Source organism: Petromyzon marinus, chromosome 62, assembly GCF_048934315.1.
Source record: "Petromyzon marinus isolate PM22_M1 ecotype Great Lakes invasive population chromosome 62, UKy_Petmar_22M1.pri1.0, whole genome shotgun sequence".
Lineage (NCBI taxonomy): Eukaryota > Metazoa > Chordata > Hyperoartia > Petromyzontiformes > Petromyzontidae > Petromyzon > Petromyzon marinus.
The window spans coordinates 4,233,550-4,248,597 of record NC_133728.1 but is presented as its reverse complement, the minus strand read 5'-3'; the positions used below and the strand labels follow the sequence as shown (position 1 = coordinate 4,248,597).

General features: G+C 51.5%; 2 protein-coding genes across 4 annotated transcripts in view; both read right to left on the bottom strand.

The window, feature by feature from the left end:
• The window catches only part of ZW10 (zw10 kinetochore protein), a 33,790-nt gene extending 22,714 nt beyond the window's left edge, over nt 1–11,076 (bottom strand). The window contains exons 1-4 of the mRNA XM_076053688.1: nt 10,899–11,076; nt 7,698–7,832; nt 6,733–6,834; nt 1,508–1,585 (exon numbers count right to left, since the gene is read on the bottom strand). Of these exons, the coding sequence (XP_075909803.1) occupies nt 1,508–1,585; nt 6,733–6,834; nt 7,698–7,832; nt 10,899–11,003 (420 nt within the window). The 5' untranslated portion in view covers nt 11,004–11,076. The remainder of the gene's footprint in view (nt 1–1,507; nt 1,586–6,732; nt 6,835–7,697; nt 7,833–10,898) is intronic.
• Nucleotides 11,077–12,359: 1,283 nt separating this feature from the next.
• Nucleotides 12,360–15,048, bottom strand: part of ATP6V1A (ATPase H+ transporting V1 subunit A) — a 36,008-nt gene continuing 33,319 nt past the window's right edge. For all 3 annotated transcript variants that reach the window (XM_032977225.2, XM_076053689.1, XM_032977226.2), the window contains exons 14-15: nt 14,710–14,976; nt 12,360–13,921 (exon numbers count right to left, since the gene is read on the bottom strand). In XM_032977225.2, the coding sequence (XP_032833116.1) occupies nt 13,832–13,921; nt 14,710–14,976 (357 nt within the window). In that variant the 3' untranslated portion in view covers nt 12,360–13,831. The remainder of the gene's footprint in view (nt 13,922–14,709; nt 14,977–15,048) is intronic.

Genomic DNA, 15,048 nt, shown 5'->3' with positions numbered 1-15,048 from the left:
GACACACACACACACACGGGGAGACAGAGACACACACACGGGGAGACAGAGACACACACACACACGGGGAGACAGAGACACACACACACACGGGGAGACAGAGACACACACACACACGGGGAGACAGACACACACACACACGGGGAGACAGACACACACACACACGGGGAGACAAAGACACACACACGAGGAGACAGAGACACACACACACACGGGGAGACAGAGACACACACACACACGGGGAGACAGAGACACACACACACACGGGGAGACAGACACACACACACACGGGGAGACAGACACACACACACGGGGAGACAGAGACACACACACACACGGGGAGACAGACACACACACGGGGAGACAGACACACACAAACACGGGGAGACAGAGACACACACGGGGAGACAAAGACACACACACGGGGAGACAGAGACACACACACACACACACACGGGGAGACAGAGACACACACACGGGGAGACAGAGACACACACACACACACGGGGAGACAGAGACACACACACACACGGGGAGACAGAGACACACACGGGGAGACAGACACACACGGGGAGACAGAGACACACACACGAGGAGACAGACACACACACGGGGAGACAGAGACACACACACGGGGAGACAGAGACACACACATGGGGAGACAGAGACACACACACACGGGGAGACAGAGACACACACACACACGGGGAGACAGAGACACACACACACGGGGAGACAGAGACACACACGGGGAGACAAAGACACACACACGGGGAGACAGAGACACACACACACGGGGAGACAGAGACACACACGGGGAGACAAAGACACACACACGGGGAGACAGAGACACACACACACACGGGGAGACAGAGACACACACACGGGGAGACAGAGACACACACACACACGGGGAGACAGAGACACACACACACACGGGGAGACAGACACACACACACACGGGGAGACAAAGACACACACACGGGGAGACAGAGACACACACACACACGGGGAGACAGAGACACACACACACACGGGGAGACAGAGACACACACACACACGGGGAGACAGACACACACACACACGGGGAGACAGACACACACACACGGGGAGACAGAGACACACACACACACGGGGAGACAGACACACACACGGGGAGACAGACACACACAAACACGGGGAGACAGAGACACACACGGGGAGACAAAAACACACACACGGGGAGACAGAGACACACACACACACACGGGGAGACAGAGACACACACACGGGGAGACAGAGACACACACACACACACGGGGAGACAGAGACACACACACGGGGAGACAGAGACACACACGGGGAGACAGAGACACACACACACACACGGGGAGACAGAGACACACACACACGGGGAGACAGAGACACACAGGAAGAAGGAACAGAGATGCATCGAAGACCGAGGGCTCAAACCGAGACACATGGCTCAGTGTCCATGACACGGCCATTGTGAACCACCTGTGCTTACATTGAGGAGTCTTCTTGCAGACAGCAGATATTTATGAGCGCCCAATGCCTCTCTCGAGCCCTCCAGACACTGGTACACCTGGAACACGCACACGAGGACAAGACAACACGAGACATTCCCCCGTGCAACCTTAAACAAGCGCCGTTAAGGCCTGAACGTCGCACCGGGCCGGCTTTGTTGCTACGACAGAAATCGTGCTTTTATAATTTGGCATCTACATCTGCAGAACGTGAAGAACCAGTGGCATCTACATCTAGAGAACGTGAAGAACCAGTGGCATCTACATCTGCAGAACGTGAAAAACCAGTGGCATCTACATCTAGAGAACGTGAAGAACCAGCGGCATCTACATCTGCAGAACGTGAAAAACCAGTGGCATCTACATCTGCAGAACGTGAAGAACCAGTGGCATCTACATCTGCAGAACGTGAAGAACCAGTGGCATCTACATCCGCAGAACGTGAAGAACCAGTGGCATCTACATCTACAGAACGTGAAGAACCAGTGGCATCTACATCTATAGAACGTGAAGAACCAGTGGCATCTACATCTGCAGAACGTGAAGAACCAGTGTGGCATCTACATCTGCAGAACGTGAAGAACCAGTGGCATCTACATCTGCAGAAGGTGAAGAACCAGTGGCATCTACATCTGCAGAACGTGAAGAACCAGTGGCATTTACATCCGCAGAACGTGAAGAACCAGTGGCATCTACATCTGCAGAACGTGAAGAACCAGTGGCATTTACATCCGCAGAACGTGAAGAACCAGTGGCATCTACATCTTCAGAACGTGAAGAACCAGTGGCATCTACATCCGCAGAACGTGAAGAACCAGTGGCATCTACATCCGCAGAACGTTAAAAATCAGTGGCATCTACATCTGCAGAACATGAAGAACCAGTGGCATCTACATCTGCAGAACGTGAAGAACCAGTGGCATCTACATCTGCAGAAAGTGAAGAACCAGTGGCATCTACATCTACAGAACGTAAAGAACCAGCGGCATCTACATTTACAGAACGTGAAGAACCAGCGGCATCTACTTCTACAGAACGTGAAGAACCAGTGGCATCTACATCTGCAGAACGTGAAGAACCAGTGGCATCTACATCTGCAGAACGTGAAGAACCACTGGCAACTACATCTGCAGAACATGAAGAACCAGTGGCATCTACATCTAAAGAACGTAAAGAACCAGTGGCATCTACATCTGCAGAAAGTGAAGAACTAGTGGCATCTAGATCTGCAGAACGTGAAGAACCAGTGGCATATACATCTGCAGAACGTGAATAACCAGCGGCATCTACTTCTACAGAACGTGAAGAACCAGTGGCATATACATCTACAGAACGTGAAGAACCAGCGGCATCTACAAAACGTGAAGAACCAGCGGCATCTACTTCTACAGAACGTGAAGAACCAGTGGCATCTACATCTGCAGAACGTGAAGAACCAGTGGCATCTACATCTGCAGAAGGTGAAGAACCAGTGGCATCTACATCTGCAGAACGTGAAGAACCAGTGGCATTTACATCCGCAGAACGTGAAGAACCAGTGGCATCTACATCTGCAGAACGTGAAGAACCAGTGGCATTTACATCCGCAGAACGTGAAGAACCAGTGGCATCTACATCTTCAGAACGTGAAGAACCAGTGGCATCTACATCCACAGAACGTGAAGAACCAGTGGCATCTACATCCGCAGAACGTTAAAAATCAGTGGCATCTACATCTGCAGAACATGAAGAACCAGTGGCATCTACATCTGCAGAACATGAAGAACCAGTGGCAACTACATCTGCAGAACATGAAGAACCAGTGCCATCTATATCTAAAGAACGTAAAGAACCAGTGGCATCTACATCTGCAGAAAGTGAAGAACTAGTGGCACCTAGATCTGCAGAACGTGAAGAACAAGTGGCATCTACATCTAGAGAACGTGAAGAACCAGCGGCATCTACATCTGCAGAACGTGAAGAACCAGTGGCATCTACATCTGCAGAACGTGAAGAACCAGTGGCATCTACATCTGCAGAACGTGAAGAACCAGTGGCATTTACATCCGCAGAACGTGAAGAACCAGTGGCATCTACATACGCAGAACGTGAAGAATCAGTGGCATCTACATCTGCAGAACATGAAGAACCAGTGGCATCTACATCTGCAGAACGTGAAGAACCAGTGGCATTTACATCCGCAGAACGTGAAGAACCAGTGGCATCTACATCTACAGAACGTGAAGAACCAGCGGCATCTACATTTACAGAACGTGAAGAACCAGCGGCATCTACTTCTACAGAACGTGAAGAACCAGTGGCATCTACATCTGCAGAACGTGAAGAACCAGTGGCATCTACATCTGCAGAACGTGAAGAACCACTGGCAACTACATCTGCAGAACATGAAGAACCAGTGGCATCTACATCTAAAGAACGTAAAGAACCAGTGGCATCTACATCTGCAGAAAGTGAAGAACTAGTGGCATCTAGATCTGCAGAACGTGAAGAACCAGTGGCATATACATCTGCAGAACATGAAGAACCAGTGGCAACTACATCTGCAGAACATGAAGAACCAGTGCCATCTATATCTAAAGAACGTAAAGAACCAGTGGCATCTACATCTGCAGAAAGTGAAGAACTAGTGGCACCTAGATCTGCAGAACGTGAAGAACAAGTGGCATCTACATCTAGAGAACGTGAAGAACCAGCGGCATCTACATCTGCAGAACGTGAAGAACCAGTGGCATCTACATCTGCAGAACGTGAAGAACCAGTGGCATCTACATCTGCAGAACGTGAAGAACCAGTGGCATTTACATCCGCAGAACGTGAAGAACCAGTGGCATCTACATACGCAGAACGTGAAGAATCAGTGGCATCTACATCTGCAGAACATGAAGAACCAGTGGCATCTACATCTGCAGAACGTGAAGAACCAGTGGCATTTACATCCGCAGAACGTGAAGAACCAGTGGCATCTACATCTACAGAACGTGAAGAACCAGCGGCATCTACATTTACAGAACGTGAAGAACCAGCGGCATCTACTTCTACAGAACGTGAAGAACCAGTGGCATCTACATCTGCAGAACGTGAAGAACCAGTGGCATCTACATCTGCAGAACGTGAAGAACCACTGGCAACTACATCTGCAGAACATGAAGAACCAGTGGCATCTACATCTAAAGAACGTAAAGAACCAGTGGCATCTACATCTGCAGAAAGTGAAGAACTAGTGGCATCTAGATCTGCAGAACGTGAAGAACCAGTGGCATATACATCTGCAGAACGTGAATAACCAGCGGCATCTACTTCTACAGAACGTGAAGAACCAGTGGCATATACATCTACAGAACGTGAAGAACCAGCGGCATCTACAAAACGTGAAGAACCAGCGGCATCTACTTCTACAGAACGTGAAGAACCAGTGGCATCTACATCTGCAGAACGTGAAGAACCAGTGGCATCTACATCTGCAGAACGTGAAAAACCAGTGGCATCTACATCTGCAGAAGGTGAAGAACCAGTGGCATCTACATCTGCAGAACGTGAAGAACCAGTGGCATTTACATCCGCAGAACGTGAAGAACCAGTGGCATCTACATCTGCAGAACGTGAAGAACCAGTGGCATTTACATCCGCAGAACGTGAAGAACCAGTGGCATCTACATCTTCAGAACGTGAAGAACCAGTGGCATCTACATCCGCAGAACGTGAAGAACCAGTGGCATCTACATCCGCAGAACGATAAAAATCAGTGGCATCTACATCTGCAGAACATGAAGAACCAGTGGCATCTACATCTGCAGAACATGAAGAACCAGTGGCAACTACATCTGCAGAACATGAAGAACCAGTGGCATCTATATCTAAAGAACGTAAAGAACCAGTGGCATCTACATCTGCAGAAAGTGAAGAACTAGTGGCACCTAGATCTGCAGAACGTGAAGAACCAGTGGCATCTACATCTAGAGAACGTGAAGAACCAGCGGCATCTACATCTGCAGAACGTGAAGAACCAGTGGCATCTACATCTGCAGAACGTGAAGGCATCTACATCTGCAGAACGTGAAGAACCAGTGGCATTTACATCCGCAGAACGTGAAGAACCAGTGGCATCTACATACGCAGAACGTGAAGAATCAGTGGCATCTACATCTGCAGAACATGAAGAACCAGTGGCATCTACATCTGCAGAACGTGAAGAACCAGTGGCATTTACATCCGCAGAACGTTAAGAACCAGTGGCATCTACATCTGCAGAACGTGAAAAACTAGTGGCATCTAGATCTGCAGAACGTGAAGAACCAGTGGCATCGACATCTACAGAACGTGAAGAACCAGTGGCATCTACATCTGCAGAAAGCGGAGAACCAGTGGCATCTACATCTGCAGAAAGCGAAGAACCAGTGGCATCTACATCTGCAGAACGTGAAGAACCAGTGGCATCTACTTCTGCAGAACGTGAAGAACCGGTGGCATCTACATCCTCAGAATATGAAGAACCGGTGGCATCTATGTCTGCAGGAGATTTAGCAACTTGTAAAGCAATTCCCCCATGTATGTTTAGTGTCCACGCCGCACAACGCGTTTGGAATCGACGGGAGTAAATTTGGGACTTATGAACAAATGGACTTACGAACAAAAAAACCTCTGGAACCTAACTCGTTCGCGAATAGAGGAGTCCCTGTATAATGACAGTCGAGTCAACCTACGGTGTGAGTGGACTGGTGGCCACGGGAGGTAATGACAGGGGAGTCGGCCTGCAGTGCGAGTGGACTGGTGGCCACGGGAGGTAATGACAGGGGAGTCAGCTGCAGTGCGAGTGGACTGGTGGCCACGGGAGGTAATGACAGGGGAGTCAGCTGCGGTACGAGTGGACTGGTGGCTGTGGGAATGATCGAGAATAAGAGCGTGGCCAGGTGACGGAAGAGGACGTTGGAGTCTGCTGGTGGAGCGAGCGGTCTAGAACCAGCTAGAAGGTTCGGGAACGGGGGCGTGGCCTCAGACCGTGTATAAGGGAGATGCGTGGGAGACTCAGGGCTGTTGCAGTGAGGGTCTCCGTCTGTTCCCAGTGTGAGCACGCGGCTCCTTAATAAAACAAGCCGTCTCAAGGCAAGTGCTTCCAAGTTGCCATTACACCTGCATCAGCCGGATCGGCGATCCCGTCGCAGTCCGCTTCCGTTGTACCACCCGCGCCAGGAGGCACTTGGACCGTTACCTTGTGCAGCTGCTTGAGCGTGCACAGCACCGCGTTGGTGCTCTCCAGATGCTCCCGCAGGCTCGAGAATTCCGTGATGGCGTTGTGAGCCTCCCCGCGCACCTAGCCACGCACGCGGGGAGATGGCGAGACGCAACGACCGCAACTGCCGTTCGCCGCCAAGTGGCGGCGACGTCAACGTGGCGCCGGTGCCAGGCTAGGTGCGCCTCGAGGCCGCGTGAACTGTCGGAGGCTCGCTGCTGGCAGGAGGTCACGGGGGACAGACCCAGGTGCCGTGGGGTTGACTGAATGAGATGACGACCGGCAGATGCACCCGCTGTGACCCCCTACCGTGCATTTGAGCTGCAGGCACACACAAAACGAAGATCCCCCAAATAGCCTGTAACAGACTGTTATGGCAAGTGCTGCTAGCGAGTAGCAGCACCTATGAAGGCCGGCACGGCACACGAGGGGGTGGGTGACCAGCACCACGCCTTTGTCTCCCCAGTGGCGATGTTTACACACACTGCACCTGGTACTCAACATCCACACATATATCCGCCACCACCACCATGCAACGCTTTCAACACGGCGCCGACGTTACAGACTGCACCACAACTGGAATACTCTCCAAAAAACTCAAAATCCCCCCGTGTAGCCTTAACAGACTGTAGGGGCAAGTGCTGTTAGCGAGTAGCAGCACCACCTATGAAGGCCGGCACGGCACACGAGGGGGGTGTGGGTTTGCCAACGCCACGCCCAACCGCCTCTGTCTCCCTCGAGGCGATGTTTTTACACGCCACCGCATCAGGTACTCGTTTGAGGCCGAGTCGACCGAGGGGGAGGCCCGGGACGGGTTCAGATATCCGCCACCGGCGTTGGCCGTGAGCGGGAATCGAACCTCGGCTCGCCTGGGTTCGCAAGCAGCGGCGCCGCGCTGACCGCTGCACCGCCGCTCCGCCGCTCACTCGCCGCGCGGCACTCACCTGCTGCTGAACTCTGGCTCGCAGGGAGTCGAGGTCATTGCAGACGCCCTGCACTTGGGTGGCGAGGGCTTCGGAGGAGACGAGGGTGGGAGAGAAGGTCTTGAACTTTTTGGCCACCAGGTCGAACACCTCTCCCTGGCCCGCAGACATCGGGGGAGAACGCGAGGGGCCGCGTTAAAAGAGAGGTGGGTCGGGTGACTCGCGCTGTTACACCGAGCCAGTTGAGGTGGTTCGGGCACCTTGGTAAGGATGCCGGCACACCCCTCACTGGTCAAGGACACGCTGCTGGCAGGACGATGTCGCTCGGCTGGCCTGGAAACGCCTGAGAATTCCCCAGGAAGAGCTCGAGTGTGTATAGCAGTGTATAGTGTAGTAGTGTATAGTGTAGTGTATAATAGTGTAGCGTATAATAGTGTAGTAGTGTATAATCGTGTAGTGTATAGTGTACAGTAGTGTAGTGTATAGTGTAGTTGTGTATAGTAGTGTAAGTGTATAGTGTAGTAGTGTATAGCGTATAGTAGTGTATAGTAGTGTAGTGTGTAGTGTATAGTAGTGTAGTGTATAGTATAGTAGTGTATAGTAGTGTAGTTGTGTATAGTAGTGTAAGTGTATAGTGTAGTAGTGTAGTGTAGTAGTGTATAGCGTATAGTAGTGTAGTAGTGTATAGTAGTGTAGAGTGTAGTGTAGTTGTGTATAGTGTAGTGTAGTAGTGTATAGCGTATAGTAGTGTATAGCGTATAGTAGTGTATAGTAGTGTATAGCGTATAGTAGTGTATAGTAGTGTAGTAGTGTATAGTAGTCTAGAGTGTAGTGTATAGTAATGTAGTGCTGGAGTCCGTCGCCAGGGAAAGGGAGGTGTGAACCACCACTACTCAACACGCTACCGCTGCCACCATAACCCTCACGAGGACAACCGAACTGAGGTACAGACGAACAAACGAGCTTTCTATCCTGTTACAGCTGTAACAGGATCCTGTTACAGCTGTCACGAGATTGAATGAATCTGCGGCGGAATGAATGGTAAATGAATATTAATGTGGAGTACAGCTTAACGGTCACGTTAAGAGACGCTGAGTGGGCACAAGTGAGGTCGGGATTTTGAGCCCTGCCATCTGTGGGTGTGTGTCTTTGCTCTCTCTCGGTGGTGTAGTGGTTAGCGCTACGCTGCACTATGAACCCGGCGACCCGGATTTTGATTTCCGCTCACGGCCAACACCAGTGACGATTATCTGAACCGGTTCTGGGCCTCCCCTAGGTCGATTCAGCCTCAAATGAGTACCTGTTGCAGTGTGTAATCATCTGTATGTGAAATTATCTGTGTGTCGTGTGTGTGTCTCCCTCAGTAGTGAAGCAGTTAGCACGTTGCGCTATGAACCCATCAACCCGTGTTCGATTCTCGCTCACGGTCCCATCACCAGTGACGATTATCTGAACCGGTCCTGTGCCTCCCCTAGGTCGACTCAGCCTCACATGAGTACCTGGTGCAGTGTGTAAACATTGCCACTGGGGAGACAAAGGCGGTTGGTCGTGGTGCTGGCCACCCACCTCCTCGTGTACCGTTCCGGCCTTCATAGGTGCTCGCTAACAGCACTTACCCTAACAATCTGTTAAGGCTACACGGGGAATATTTGTCTTTTTTTTGGTCTCTCTCTCTCTCGGAGGTACATCAGAATGGGCAAGTTTATTGCCCACCGAGTAAGGAAAGCCGATGAGCTGAGAAGCTCTTTATCAAAGGGTGACTCGACCAGGTCGGCAGACGGCATCAAAACCATTACTGATCTTCCACAACAAAAAACTTAATGAGAGCAATTATGTTTCGATTTAAAGCTTTCGTGACTGCAATGATTCATCTTCTTTGGTTCTTTCGGTAAAGTCATGTAGAATGAGAATAAAATAATAAATTGATAAAATAAAATAACACAATAATATTCTCACGACGTTTCGGCCACAACACAAGTGGCCGTCATCAGGTGAAGGGACGAGACTGTGTTATTTTATTTTATCAATTTATTATTTTATTCTCATTCTACGTGACTTTACCGAAAGAACCAAAGAAGAGCACTTATGTTGTAAAATTACATTCACACTTTCGTACGGCTGCTGACGTAGATGCAGAACGACTCCAATTTCACATTCAGGTGGTCAAGCCCAGATAACAACCGGGTCAGGAGCAGGAGCGTTGCAGTGTATCGCTGTGGTCCAACTTTAGTGATTTTTTTTTACACACCTGTCAACTCATACGGTGTAACCCTTATTCTTGTGCAGGGAAATTGAGTTTTCAGGTCCACACGGTGTACAGCCGTTTCAATACGGGCAACATTTTATTTATTTCTTTTCTAGATTTGAAGCTTTCGTGACTGCAAGGATCCATACTCTTTGGTTCTATTCGGTAAAGTCACGTAGATTGTATTTCTCCCTTGTGATGGGACTTTGTAGGATGTAGGTTGAGATTAATAAGGGCACGGGGTGACCATTGAGGGCTGAATTGGTCTGTAGTAAGTTAGCCACTGATAAGTGGTTGACAGGTATGAGTGTGTGGGTGAGTGTGTGGGTGGGTGAGTGGGTGGTTGAGTGTACTAGTGGTGAGTGTAGTAGTGGTGAGTGTAGTAGTGGTGATTGTCTATTCGTTTGTGTTCCTCCCTTCTTACGGTACTTTGTGGGATTTATAAGAGGCACGGGGTGAGTCAAATAAGGTGTGAATTGGTCTGCAATAAGGTAGGGGCACTGATAAAGGGGTAGAGGGGGATGTTTTGAATCGAGTCGGTTTAGTTGAGGACGGAGATGCCAAGATTCCAAGGAAGCTAGGAGAGGTTAACAAATCATTTTAAACAATACACGATTAAAACTGGACCACTTTTACTTTATCAGGTAAAACCCCCTGAGCTGATTTTTCAGACGCGACTCGGCTATCACTGTAGCACACGACACCTAACCGTCAACGTGAGGCGTGAATAACAACGGAGACGAGATACTTTAACGGCATTAATTTTGTGTAAAAAAATATATTTACCTGAGGGAGACCGAGTCACGGGCCACCCCCCCCCCTCTTCCATAAATCTCTCGCCGGGTTCTCTGCACCCCGGCGAGGCGGCTGCATCTATCCGAGGCCGGTGAGTCCGATGACACTGACAGAGGCCTACTTATTATTATTTTAAAATATTTTTTTTGGTAGGGGGAAATTAACGACAACAATGTTCCCACCTTGACATCGTCGACGCGCCGAGAGAGTTTGCTGATTTTCGTCGATAAATCCTCCTTCTCCAGTTTGCCCGCCGAAACGAGAACCTCGGTCACGAAGGAAGACATCTTTCAGGGTCCCGTCATTCCGTCCCGCCAACAGGGGGCGTGACGTCATCTCACCGTCGAGGAAATCTCATTTGCATACCGCGTTGATTACGTCACGGCACACGCTCCCGACGAGTACGTACACTGCGTGCGTGACGTCACATCATCGTCGCGTATATTTCATTTGCATACCGCGGCAATTACGTCACGGCACACGCTCCCGGCGAGTCATTTGAGCTCCTTGAATGAACAGCGTGACGTCACGCCAACCGTACGTGACGTCGCATCATCGTCGCGTATATCTCGTTTGCATACCGCCTCGATTACGTCACGCAGCACGCTGCGTAAGCTGAGTTGAATGAACAATGTGACGTCACGGCATCACGGCGGGTTCCCGGACAAACCGCGGCGTTCGCTTTTTTTAAATGTTGGGCTCGTGACGTCATCCTAGAGCGGCGAGCCGTGACGTCACCGGTACGTCCCCGAAATTGGGTTAACGTGGCGAATTTGAGTTTTAAAAAAAAAATTGAATTTTTTTTTGTTTGCGCCGTTACGTCCACGGCGATTGGTGGCGAGACGAATATCGAAATGTATTGGAGGAAATATTTGAAAGGTTACAACAAAAGGCGGACTTGCAGGACGCCGTTGGGACAGCTGGAAACTTAGCTAGCTTCCATCCTACCTGCCTGTCAGCTGTTATTTCCGACTCTATGTGTGTGTCTCTCTCTCTCTAAGCCACTCTCTTAGATCTCTCATGCTCACATGTCCTTTGTATTGCACTCTCATGCTCACATGTCCTTTGGATCGCACTCTCATGCTCACATGTCCTTTGGATTGCACTCTCATGCTCACATGTCCTTTGGATCACACTCTCATGCTCACATGTCACTTGGATTGCACTCTCATGCCTTTGGATTGCACCACTCTTTGTTCTTACATTAATATCATGCTAATATCTCACATTACATCATGCTAATCCCTCACATTAACATAGCCACTTCCGTGCCTTCTAAGTTCTCACATTAACAATCACGCTAATCCCTCACTAGGAGCGCAAACCGTTGGTTGGGGAAGGCTCAGGATTGCCGGCCAAAGGGAGTGGGGTTGATGGAAGCTTCCAAGGGAGGCTTGGGAGGTATAAAAGGAGACGGCACGAGGAGAGGGGACGGAGCTCCAGCCTCAGGATCCAAGCCTGGGCATAGGCCACCGCGTGTCGGCTTCACGACAGGGCAATGAAGCCCGCCGAGCTAAAAGTTTCTTTATCAGAAGCGAGCTGGCCCAGCTCAAGCGTGGAACATTCACAGCAGCAGCGGGCCCAACGCCCGAAACAACGCGGGCGGTCGATGGGACGCCCACGGACAACTCTGTAGACTCCTGGAGGGGAGGATAGACGTTTATTGACGGAAATTCTCAAAACACGGAGGGGAAGAGGGGTGGGGGGGGGGGAAACCGAGCTGCCTTGGACCATCTCAAAGACACCACCACCACAACCACGACGACAAATGACATCTCTCGACCCCCTTTCCTTCGCTGCGGGCCGCCTGAAACGCTGTTCGATTTCCATGTTTGGCGAACCACGCGCACCGTTAAAATCATCGTCCGGATTGCGAACCCATTTCTTCGGAACTGCTTTTTGCGTTCAGGTTCGTCGTCCTTCCGCCCTCCCCCTTTCCCGGCACCCCCGATCGGCCGCGGTTGGCCACGTTACGTGCCGGCGCGAGACTCGAACGTACGGAGGCCGTCCGCACCCACGGCCCGCGACAATGAGTGACAAATCAAGGAGCGCCGACCATCAGGCAAACTCCGGTCGCCCCCGCAGCGGCGGCTTTTGGCCAACCCGTCGAACAAAGGCGGCGACCGCGTCGCTCGGCGCTTTCAGGTTGCCCTTCTTTGCGGGGGGCCCCGTCCGGGGAACGCTCTTCAATTTCGATAGCGAGGAAGCCACAGGGAGCCACGGGCGCTTTTAAATCATCGGCCAGATTGACGACTTATTTCTCCAGCACGGCCTTTTCGTGTTTAAGTTCGTCGTCCTTCCGTCCTCCCCCTACCCGGCATCTCCGACGAGCCGCGGCTGGCCAACTAGGTACCGGCACTAAAGTTCAACGTCCGTACGTACGTACGAACATCCATCCCCTCCCCGGGGGGGGGCGAACGGCTTAAGAGTGGGACCCGCACAGGGTCGACGAGCCCTAACCGATGACAGCCGCGTAACAACCGAGGGAGCGAGACACGTGGCGGAGGGTGGGGAGCGTGAGACACACCACCCACGTGGGAGAGAGGTGACACAGGGGACAGGAGACGCGTTGGAATGAAGGAACGGGGACATCCAGCACAGCCGCAGGATCGTGCTGGGTGTGTATCGCGATCCGTGCGCGGTCACACACACACACCGCGGGAGTGTGTACACGAGGGGGGGGGGGTGGTCCTCCTCCTACCCTCCGGGGGAGGGTGTGAAGCTCACATCTACACAATCGTAAAACGTGACTAAAATTTACTGCAGGCAAATGCACGGTTGCAACATATACATATATTTAATTTCCTTACTCTCACTTTATCATTATTTTTCCTGTGTGTTCTCGTTATATATTCATCTCTTAATTTTGATGGCGCAGATCGTAATTGTGTTAGTTTTGCGCTACAAAGCGTTATGCAGTCTAAACCGTATCGCTGTGCGTGTGCGATTGTGAAACCATTGCGGCTGTGTTTGCGTGCTCGCGTGTGAATGTGTATCTGTGAACATATATTTTAATGCGCGCGTGAATGCGTGTACGTGCGTGTGTACATGTGTGTACTTGCGTGCGAATGTGTATACGTGCGCGTGTACATGTGTGTAATACGTGCGTGCGTGTTTAATCTTCTAAGCCACGGAAGGCTGTCTGCATGTCATCGTACAGCTTGGCATAATCCTCTTTGATCTTAGCCTCTCCTTCTTGTGGGTCCTGCAAAGACAAGAACAAAGATCCCCCACCCGTGTAGCCTTAACGGATCAGTCGGCGAGCTCAATGTCACCCAGTACTCGCTCGCCTGTACACACGGGTACAACACACATAGACACGTGTACACACAGATACACATACACAGGAGGCAAAGATCCACGGGATAGCCCGTAACAGATTGTTGGCACGGCACACGAGGGGGGTGGGTGGCCAGCACCACGCCCGGCCGCCTTTGTCTCCCCCATGGCGATGTTTACTACACACCGCTACACCAGGTGCTCATTTGAGGCCGAGTCGACCTAGGGGAGGCCCAGGATAATCGTTAGCGGTGTTGACCACCAGCGGGAATCGAACTCTGGTCGCTGGATTCGCAGCGCACCGCACGAACCATTACCACTCCCCACACACACACACACTGACAGTCACACACGCATAGACACAAAGATCTCCCATATAGCCTTAACAGACTGTTGGGGCAAGTGCTGTTAGCGAGCAGCGCCTATGAAGGCCGGCACGGCACACGCGGGGGCGGGTGGCCAGCAGCACGCCCGGCCGCCTTTGTCTCCCCTAGTGGCGATGTTTTTACACACCACTGCATCAGATACTCATTTGAGGCTGAGTCGACCTAGGGGAGGCCCGGGACCGGTTCAGATAATCGTCACTTGGTGTTGGCCGTGAGCGGGAATCGAACCGGGGGCGCCAGTTTCATAGCGCAGCGTAGCGCTAACCGCTACTACACTACCGCACGCACGCACGGACACACACACACAGACACACGCACACGCACGCACCTTGAACTTCATGGAGGTGAGGCGGTACAGGATTTCGTTCATGTTCTCGCGAATGACCGCCCAGGTGATCTTGTTGTCGCTCTGCGCCGTGGTCTCCACGGCGTGGCGTGCCATGTCGTAGAAGGCGATCATGTTGGAGAGCATGCCCACCGTCTTGTAGAAGGGGCAGAAGCGGTCGTACGGCGTGTAGCCGTTCTGCTGCAGGAAGTCGTCCTTGATCAGCTTGGCCACCTCCAGCGTGATCTTGTCCGTCTCCGCCAGAGAGCTCTGCTCGCCACGGTCGGTGGTGGCGGTGGTGGCGATGATGGCGATGGTGGTAGTTGTGGTTAGTGGTGGCGG